The sequence below is a fragment of the Phyllostomus hastatus genome, unplaced genomic scaffold, assembly GCF_019186645.2.
Source record: "Phyllostomus hastatus isolate PE091 unplaced genomic scaffold, TTU_PhHast_1.1 phas_scaffold_60, whole genome shotgun sequence".
Classification (NCBI taxonomy): domain Eukaryota; kingdom Metazoa; phylum Chordata; class Mammalia; order Chiroptera; family Phyllostomidae; genus Phyllostomus; species Phyllostomus hastatus.
Genome location: NW_025334038.1, coordinates 16,794,689 through 16,805,055, shown reverse-complemented (window position 1 = coordinate 16,805,055; position 10,367 = coordinate 16,794,689). Strand labels below are relative to the sequence as shown.

The 10,367-nt window shown below is 43.6% G+C and overlaps 1 protein-coding gene across 1 annotated transcript; it reads right to left on the bottom strand.

Annotated features, from left to right (window-relative positions):
- Positions 1–4,505: 4,505 nt before the first annotated feature.
- LOC123810398 (mucin-21-like) lies at positions 4,506–8,100 on the bottom strand. Its single transcript, XM_045826098.1, has 3 exons — positions 7,775–8,100; positions 5,258–5,805; positions 4,506–4,916 (listed from the first exon to the last, which is right to left on the bottom strand). The coding sequence occupies exons 1-3, from the start codon at positions 7,836–7,838 to the stop codon at positions 4,791–4,793; spliced, it is 738 nt and encodes a 245-aa protein (XP_045682054.1). The 5' UTR covers positions 7,839–8,100; the 3' UTR covers positions 4,506–4,790.
- Positions 8,101–10,367: the final 2,267 nt, after the last annotated feature.

The window sequence follows — 10,367 nt, the reverse complement described above, 5'->3', positions numbered from 1 at the left end:
GTTTTCTTTGAGTGTATGCCTCATTTCCAAAGCAGGCAGCCTGAGTAAAGGAGGAAAGAGGAAGAGAAGAAAAGGAAGCAAGTAGATCTTAAAGGTCAATTGGTGTTCATTTGGGGGAAATTGGGGGTTTGAGGTCTTCTCCAGAGTGTTTTCTCCTAGATGCAGGGCACACAACTGTGATCCTTTCTCTGGGCTCTCCCAGCCAGAGTGCCTATTCCCAACCTCGTTCCGTTTGGAGTCCTGGATCTGGCACTGTTGGAAAGAACCTAGAAATAAGACCACAGTAGCTACAGAGGCCCAGTATGAGCAGCATGAAGAAACAGATGAAGCAGTCATCAGAAGGCATAGGGTAGGAAAACTAAGGAGTCAGGAATGGGCTGAGTGTGTGAAGCTGACTGGTCAGAGACCATTTTTTGAATGCCTGTTTGGAGAGTCAGTTGTGGAGATATGAAGGAAAGAGCACACGAGAGCTGAGGGCTTAGAACTTTTGTTTGTTTGAGACAGCCAGAGATTTGTCCATCACGGTGTGAGGAATTTCGGGGACCAACCACTTGTATAAAGTAAACACACAGTGTGGGTTCAAAATCCATCCTTGAACCTCTTGTGCTGAAAGTCTTACTTAGAAAATTCCCAAGTTCCAGCTTCTCACTGCCATGTTCCTCAATGTCCTGCCTCAGATCTTCTTCAACTTACCAGACAAGAGCCTGCTTTCTCTTTCTAATTTTAGTGTATCTTCAATTCTAGTTCTTGTCATTATAAGGAGTCTCAAAGCTACCTTCCCCTATTACATATGGTTTGTCAGAAAAAAATAAATAAAACAAAAAGAAACAAGATCTTCTATAAAAAACAAACCAACATGATCTTTGCCTGCAACCCATCTTCCTCCAAGCTGCCCCTGAGGGTGGTGGTCACCCTGGGACTGGAGGTGATGATCTGTCCTGGTGTTGCTTAGACTTCATTAAACAGCTAAACCACCATTTGTGCAGAAAAAAACTTCATATTCCCTTACTGGTTTACATTTAAACTATGTACCATAAATTTAATAAGTTTAAAAAATGTAATATCTACCATACTGTAAATATAGACATTGAAATAATAAGACAGTTTTATTGCTGTTTAGAATGTTTCAAGTGGATGCTAACACTTCTCATCTCAGTATCCACCATTTCCCTTTCTAATAGCATATAAGCAAGTTCTTCCTTAACAGTCTGCTCCACAGAGTTCCTTCTGCTCTCTGAATACACCACTTGCCCCACATTATTCAACTGTAATCTTTTTTGTTTAAAAGATAGTTTTGAGCATCATGTTTTTCTGTACCAAAAGATATGTCTATAAACTTTTTAATTTTCCTGTGACTTTAAAATTTATTTCTCAATAACCTTTTGGTGAAAAGTAAACAAAAATATTTTTTCTATGAAATATTTTTCCATATTTTCAAGAAAATATAAAACAAGATCCTACCTAATATACGAAATAGCAAAATTTATAGACTGCTTACTAATGCAGGACAATTCTAAGGGCTGCACAGCAACTCTATGAAGTGGGTCCATGATTCCCTCATTTTTATGGATGGGTACACTGAAGTCTGGAATAATTAAGGAATTCGTGCACACCTCAGGGAGTTTAGATTTGGGACCAAAAATTCTAGGTCCCCATCTGTGCTCTTGGCTGACATGCTGTAAGGCCTCTCTGTGTTCCTTTCATCTTAGGATGCAGCATTAATGAGTTGGAAGTAAATATGGAACTAGTTACATTTTTCTCCTTGAAATCATGCGAAATATACAACTGCAACCTAGACCAAGAAACTGGTGAATGAGACTACCTCCTCACAAAGAATGGTGTACAAGCCCAGGATGTGGGTTTCATATAAGTTTCTGTTTTTCAGCAAATTTCTACCAATCCTGAATATCCTACAATACGCAGACAGACCGATCAGGTGGGCTGCTTGCCATTGGTTCTCATCCAGGTTAGCAAAGGCACTGCCACCTGTGTTACTGGTTGCAGGGGTTGCCTGGGCCCTACTTTCACAGCAGGCTCCCACAGGAGGGGCGCATTCTTTGACACAGATGGGAGAGAACAGTTTGTTAAACAGTAATTTTATTACTCTTTACCTCACTCTGCAATATATCTGAATACATAGCATCTGAACATGTACCAAAATTACCGGTTATTATACACCATTTAGCCCTTAAAAGGAATTTATATGAGGCAGGTGAAAGCATAAGCCCTACTCTGGGTATATAAAGCCTAAACTAGAAGAAGTTTTTGCAGTATCCCTTCATTTTCTCTATAATAGTGGGGACCAGAAAGAAAAGGTGGGTGGTAGCTGTAAAGGGGAGTTAGAAAAGTATACGTAGCCTGATGCTCCAACCACAGAGGTCTTTTCAGATGGATCAGTTTTAGGCAAGTATATACATGGAAGTTGAAGATCTGGAAAACGATTCCCATAAAACATCCCACACCTGCATAATATTCTTTAGAAAGTCTTTGTGCACCTCCAGGAGCCCGGGACAGACTCATTCGAAGATCATTGTACTAGACCAACAGAGCAAAAGCACAGGTCTGGCAGGTCAGCGCCTCACCATGACAGAAGTTGAGTAACAGTGCTTTCTAACTCTATAAACACACTGCAGGTTCTGGAATAGTGAGATATTCACAGTAATATAACTAGTGAATTAATCACAAGATAGTTTGCTCACCATGGTTTCCTCCCTTCTTCCTCTATTACCAAGTGCCCATTGCTTTGAGTCATTTGTGGTTTATCTTTAGCAACCAAAATTTTAAAAAAGATTTTATTTATTTATTTATTTATTTATTCATTTATTAGAGAGGGGAAGGGAGGGAGAAAGAGAGAGAGAGTAACATCAATGTGTGGTTGCTTCTCAGGTGGCCCCCACTGAGGACCTGGCCTGCAACCCAGGAATGTGCCCTGACTGGGAATCGAACCATTTAGCCCTGCGCGATGCTTTTGTTCGCAGCCCGCGCTCAATCCACTGAGATATGCCAGCCACGGCAACAACCAAAATTTTTATTTATGCATTTTTTATAATGTCTGGTAATAATATTGTAGTAGCTTTACTGAGATATGATTACATGCTGTGTAGTTCACCTGTTTGAAATAGGTAAGTCAGCCAATGGTTTTTAGTGTGTCTATGGAGTTATAGTTAGTAAATGCTTTCAATCTGTGTGCTCAACTCTTTCGTCTCTTTATTCTTTCATTCCTCTCATCCACTTCCTCCTTTTTTCTCTGTTTTGAACCTATTCCTCTCATGTAGGTATTCCTGAATCTGTCCTGGTGTCTTCCACTTTCTGGTGGTTCTCATCTCTGTAGTTTGCATCTAACTGAGCTATTTTTTTCCCACTTGATCATCCAGGTTACTAATGTTATTCTCAACAGTGGCCAGTCTTTTTCAGTTCATTTATTATGATTTTAAATGTGAAAAATCATGTCTTACAATGTTTAATTACCTAGATGGATTGCCTTGCCTTATCTCAGTTATTTTCACACCTTTCACATTCTTTCCACAGTTCACATCAGTGGGCAGCACCTTTTCAGGGGGTTCAGCTCGGCTTTTCCTTCTGGTTGCCGGACCCCTCTTAGTGAGGTGATGATGATTAGCCTGCCTATGGCTTAGCATGGCCTCATTAATTAGGTTCACCTGTTTGGGTTTGAGAACACCCCCCCAAATCCCCCACACCCAGCGAGTGCTGGAAGGCAAAACAGTTCCCACTGTTGTGAGTTGGGGTGAAGCCACCAGCAAACTGCTAATTTTCTCCTGAGGGCTCTGTCCCAGGTGGGGGCACTCTCACTGCCTCATGGAACCTAGAGCATCTTGGCTTTCCAAAACAGCTCCCTGTGTCCTCCAACCCCTGTAGGTTCACGTAGCCAGGTCCCCTGAACCCATGATAGAGATATGTGCAGTCCTTCAAGGAGGGGACTTCACGAGCCTCTTAAAAGGTTAGTCCTAAGCCAGAAAGGTTCAGGCCAGAAAGACCTTGCCTGGTAAAACAGGAAGTGCTTCCTCTTTCTTCCAAAGGGCTCACTCTGAGAGAAATGTGCCAACTAGCATCTTCATTCTGACAAGTAGCCCAGGTCGGGAGCAAGTGTAAATGCCCTGCACACTGTGACATGAAATGAACACACCCAGCCCACAGCACACTGTACCCCTCCACTTCGTCATGCTCCGGGAGCTCCGTGTGCCACACATGAGCTCTGCACCACAGGCCTATTCAGTGCACTCCTGGAATCCTGGCCCAGGCCCTCCCTTCCCATTTCTGCCAACTCATTCCCCTGGGAGCCTGAGTGAGTCTTAGGGATCCTGGGCAAGAGTCCTACTTGGGACAAGAATTAGAAAAGGGGGACATGTGAATGAAGTCTCTGGATTTTGCTGTGGAGATTTCAGATGGCAGGTGCTTTACAGCATGGGAGTTCTCTCATATAACTGGGAAATTCATGTCAGTGCAGTAGACACCTACTTATGTGTACACACAGGATCTCTCTGTCCTTTATTTTGGATGTGTTTATTTCTTAGCCAAATGACCATAAGCATCTCTTCTTTCCAATGTCTGGTAAAAGCAACAGAGGGGGAGGAAGCATCTTCTCCAAGGCTGTCACAGATCCGAAGCTGGGAGGGGACTTCTGGGGACAAGTGAAAGGACACTTAGATCTCCAGTCCCTCAGGTCAGCTTCCTCCATGAAGAATGTGGCTCTCTGACTTTAGCCCTGCTCAGGGTCTGTTGTACCATCCTCTCATCTCCATAGCCACAGAGGATACTGGTTTCCTCCAGAACTAGTTAGGGCTCCACCTAGGCCTGTGGTGGACTCTGTGACTCCCTTCAGGGCCCAGGTCAAGGTGCGGGCCATGGGGGTGGTAGACAGCTGTGTCAAAGATGTCTCTCAGGGTCAGGGAGTTTCTCTAGAAAAAGAAAGGTGAACATTTTCAAAATTATATGCCCTTTCCCAAATCTTCACCATGGATTCCTTCTAGAGCCCTCTCCCCGCTCAAACTATCATTGTTATCTTATACTTCTTCCTCCAGCCTTTTCCCTTCTTTTGGCCCCTTTACCATCAAGTCAATGGTTCCCTTATACACTGATTGGCTCCTCTGGCCACATCGTGGTACTTCTCTGTAGTAACTCTCCCTGATCTTCCCTTTCTCCCCACTCATCCCCAGCTTGGTTCCCCTACTATTCATACCCATTTGCTAGGTTCCTGATACTCCTTCTCCAGGCACTACCCTACTTATTAGGCACTCACCACACAGAAGAAGAGCCCAGCAAAGAAGCCCACAGCTACTACAACCGAGACCAGAGTGATGAGAAAGATTTCCCATGGCTTCAGGGACCCATCGGGCCCCACTTTACTTGTTGAAGTAGCAGTACTTGTGCTATTTCCGTAGGAAGTTGTGTGCATTCCAGTTGGAGAAGGTGGGCCTGAGGTTGCACTGGACCCAGTGTTGACAGCTGTACTGGTCCCATTGGAGGTCCCAGTGGGTATAGTACTCAAGGCTGTGCTGGTCCCACTGGAAGTCTCACTGGATCCAGTGTTGGAGGCTGTGCTTTTCCCACTGGAGACCATACTGGATCCAGTGTTGGAGGCTGTGCTGGTTCTAATGGAGGTCGCACTGGATCCAATATTGGAAGGTGTGCTGGTTTCACCCGAGGTCACACTGGATCCAGTGTTGGAAGCTGTGCTGGTCTCACTGAATGCTGTGCTGGATTCAGTGTAGGGGAATGTGCTGGTCCCCCTAGGGGCTGCACTGGATGTAGTGTTGACAGTTGTGCTATTTTCACCGAAGGTTATACCTGATTATAATGATAAATGATGACAAATACATACATATATATATATATGTATGTATCTGTATAGATATAGATAGAGAGAGAGGCGGGGTGGAGAGGGAAAGAGGATGGGAGAGAGACAGAGAGAGGGAGGGAGGCAGAGGGACAGAGGGCATATATACTTACTGTTCAAAGCTTGGTTAAATTCATTACATAAATAATTCTACTTAATGCCCATACAGGCCTTTGAAATCAATACTATTATTATCACCAGCTAAGATGAAGAAACTGAGGCTTAGAAATGTTGAGTCTAGCCCAAAATTATACAGCTAGTCAGTAGTAGAAAAGGAATTTAAATCCTGGCTGTTGAACTGGCATTTTTAGCTACCATGCTTCCACCTTCTCCAGACAGGCCCAACACAGGGGTTACCTGACCTAGTTTCACTGGCAGTAAGCTTATTTCAAAATCTGCTATACAAGATCTAATACAGATAAAAATTCTCATAAAGGACTTGTAGGACCCAGCTTAAACTAGTATATACTGATTATTTCATTCTTAAAGTTGTATTGCTCCCTTCTTAAACTCTTCTCAAACTGTTATTCAGAAAATACATATATTAGGATCACCCAGAGAGCTTGTTGAAAATAAGGATTCCTACACAAACCATCCCAAACTAAATGAGTCAGAGTTTGAGGTGGGGCCCAGGTATCTGTCTCTTCTAAAGGAGCGAGTTATCCTATTTGCATTAAAGTGCCAGGGGCTCCTGACCACTGTGGCAGAGGTTGAAGAACAGGTTATATGTAGATTAAATGCATAAACTCTCCCAGGACTAAGGACCATATCAAGACCCACAGTATAGGGTAGTTTTTAATGTTCTTGGAGGCTCAGCTGGAGTTAAGGTTGTGCCTATTTTTTGCCCCTCACTACACTGAAGCACAAAGACACTAAGGTTCCCCAGAGCCTGTATTTATCTCATTGTGGCTCATTTTACTACTAACTGGGACATGGATGCCCACCACCCCACTCTGCATGTGTATATTTTTTCCTTAGTCTTATTTGAAGTAACATAGGATTAGAGTTAGCTCTATTTTGGAAAGGTCCCTAATTCTACAATGGGATGCAAATTGGGGTTAAGCTCAGAATCATGCATAAAACTAAATAGGAAACTGAGATGATCAAAAGTAGAGGTGGATTTGACCTGAGAAGTTTGGGAGAACAGATGAGTCAAAATGATAAGAGGGCTCATTTTGATTCAAAGTGATGAATTCTCTAAGAAGTCATGCTTTCTGGTTGTGCAGTAGGAGATGGCCCACAGAGGGTTTGCATGCCAGGACTATGGAAACAGAATGAGAATCAGTTTTGACTCTTAAATCCAATTCTCCTTGGTCTGAGGTTAATTTAGGCTGGTGTGGAACAGGACAGAAATTAGGTTTGTAGATTATTAGATGGGTGATATTTTTAAAAATAGTCAACTCGCAGCCTGGCTGGCGTAGCTCAGTGGATTGAGCGCGGGCTGGGAACCAAAGTGTCCCAGGTTCGATTCCCAGCCAGGGTACATTCCTGGGTTGCAGGCCAGAACCCCCAGCAACCGCACATTGATGTCTCTCTCTCTCTATCTCCCTCCCTTCCCTTTCTAAAAATTAACAAATAAAATCTTTTAAAAAAAAATAGTCAACTCGCCTTATTTTTAATATTTAGCATCCCCAGCCCTATCACATAGGTCATATCATTTCATAGATGTAGCACTGATGCACAGAGTAGTTAAACAGCTTGCCCAAAGTACACAGGTAACAGATGGAGCCATAGTTCCTATGCAGGCTATCAAAGACCAGTTTTAACACTGTGCTCAGACTGCCTCCCTATTAGACTGAGGTGACTGGAGTAAATGATCATGGTCATATGGAGGACCCCCATAGCTGCTCTAAGTAGTGGGCACCACTCCACAACCCCTCAAAGGTTTTTAGACCACCATTTTTAAAGAAAATCACTTACCATGTTTTAAAAGTAGGAGATGCAATAGTAACAAATACTTAAGGGGAATGCTTCCTTTCTGCATCTCGATCTGTCTCTTGATGGCCAGAAAGTAAGATAGCTTGATCCCAGATGCAGCCAGGGCCTAGAAGGTAATGAGCAGTATTCTTGAATAAGGAGAGTTCAAGGTGAAGAGATAAAAGCTGGAGCTTCCAGGAGCTTGGATCTCCTACATATGTGTTCTTGGGAACAGCCGTGAGTTTAGGGATGGAGTGAGAGACTGGATGATTGGTTTCCTTAAGCTTCCTCCATGCAATGCTCTTGCCTCTTCCTTTATCACGGAAGAGCCACAGGGGCCTTTATAGCTTCATATGGGTTGGGGAGGAGGTAGAAAGTTGACTTGTTCTTCTGTCAACTATGAGCAACTAAGAAAACAATACTGAGCCTGGAAAGGAATAGACAAGGGGTCAAGAGGAAGGTTAAAAGGAAGATGACATGATCACACTAGACAGGGCACTGGGCTGGGTTGCAGCAGGAAGTAGAATGGGACAAGGAGATCAAGGTTGTCAGAGTGGAAGGGACCCACCCTTTGAGGCATGGATGGGGCCAGAAACCTGTTCTACATCTGTTTCCTGGTCTGGAAGTCCTATGTGCCTGTTTCAGCAAGGAAAAAGCCCTAATGGACTGAGATAAGGAGGCAGGATCCCACATCTCTCAAGCAAACAAAAATATAAGACTCAAAAGAGAGCAATAATGAGAGATCTGGGTCCCCTGGATAATGGGTAGAAGGCAGATGGAGCCCTGTGGTGTGCAGTAGGCATTTGACAATGTACATTGAATGAATAGGGGAAGAGGGATCCAGGGATCAATAAAGCCATCTCTGTAGTCTCTCAGACATGGGGGCTGAAGTCATAGGGAGAGTGTTGAATGTGCAGGAACAAGCAACCTGCCAGACTACAGAGACAATATAGGGCCCCCTTGTGACCCTCAACCCAGGACTTCCCCCCTTGCTGGTTTTTAGAGAAATCCATTGGAACTTTTCTACCCTGGGATCCTAGAAATGTTCTTTACCATAAGCCTAATGAAGCATCTCTCAGTAGGTTATACCTCAGGTCACATTAGGACACTTCAAGTTTGTTATGGGCGGGAGATCTACAGTCCAAGTCTGCCAGGAGCTTCCTGTTGGGTCTGGACATGGATGTAGAAGCTGAAAGCACATGGTCAGCTAGATGAGCCTGATGGAAGAAACCCAAATGAGTGGGAGGTTTGAGAGCTCATGAAGAAGACATCTTGTGGCCAGGGCAAGAGGTGTGAGCTGATGGGTGTTCCACACATAGTGTGTGACAAAAGTCAGATGCTTCTCAGATTGCTTATTTTTAGGTGAATGAGTACCCTTAACATGTGAGACCTGCCAGAAAGAAGCTGGCAAGTGGGAAGGGGCTAGAGACATGTGGGACCTTGGAATGAGTGGATCTGAGAGTCAGAAAGGGATGGGGTGTGCTGGGAAAGGCTCAGGAACAAATGTCCTGGCAGCTGTGTGGGCAGTTCCTGAGGCAGAGGGCAAGGGGCCAGTCAGTGACAAATTGGGTCCTAGACTCCCCACAATCCTAAAAAACCAACAGCACTCCAAGAAAGAAACCTTCTTCTCCCCTTTAGACATGCTTGGAGGCAGAGATTCTGAAGTCCAGACCAGATCACATCTGTTAGAGGTTATCCTTAAAAATTTTTTTAACATGCACATTTATTATCCTCTCAATGCCATTAATACTTTACTCTTCCCCCAAAGCAACACAAGGACCTTGGCACACTTTCATTCTTATTACCCATCTACCAACTCATACCCTAAGGTTATCAAGTATTTTAATTCTATTTTGCTTTTTATCTTCCTGAGAGATTATTGTTGTCTGCTTATATACCATAAGCCAGCACATAGTCGCACAGATACAGTCACTTCAAACGAGACTGGGGAATATCCATGCACTCAATTAAAACTTGAGAAATCTGTTGTAAAAGATGGAGAATGGGTTTTAGTGGACAACCATTAAGCTATGGCACACACTTAAACCTGCTTGCTTTGTATTCAGTATTAAATAACTCCGGTGTCTTTGGGTTTTGTGGATGTGATCCTTCTGTTTTGTTTTGTCTTGTTTCTTGCTGGCTTCCATTGCTGTTGTTTGATATCATTTGTGATTGAGAGTTATAACTTCAAACTTATTTTTCTTGTGATATCTGTAGAAGTTCCTTGAGGCCTGAAATGAAGGTCTGATCTTCTACAGAGAATTTGCATGTTTGGGCCACAGGGGCCTTTTAAATTAAATGGTAAATTTGAAGTCTTTTGAATTACCCTTGATTTGGGGGCAGCAAACTATGTAGAGTATTGTGGTTACAGCTATTTCTCAAGACATACGTCCTCCTCCTCTCCCTTCCCCTGCACCAGGTTCAGAAAGAGGCAATTTTTCTTGCATTTCCTTAGGGGAGAGGTGGGCTTATTTTCAGTTTGCACTCTGCCTGAAGGTTTCAGGTTAATCTGAGGGCCCACTACTAGAGTCCCCACCTTGGCTGGTGCTACTGAAGCTTCAATGTGCCGGGTTTTGCCAAAGACGGCTTCAGTACT

Coding starts and splice junctions, on each gene's coding strand:
- LOC123810398 (XM_045826098.1), bottom strand. CDS start 7,838: ATGCAGAAAGGAAGCATTCCCCTTAAGTATTTGTTACTATTGCATCTC. Junction 5,806..7,774: donor TCTCCTACTTTTAAAACATG/GTAAGTGATTTT, acceptor CATTATAATCAG/GTATAACCTTCGGTGAAAAT. Junction 4,917..5,257: donor CTGGGCTCTTCTTCTGTGTG/GTGAGTGCCTAA, acceptor TTCTTTTTCTAG/AGAAACTCCCTGACCCTGAG.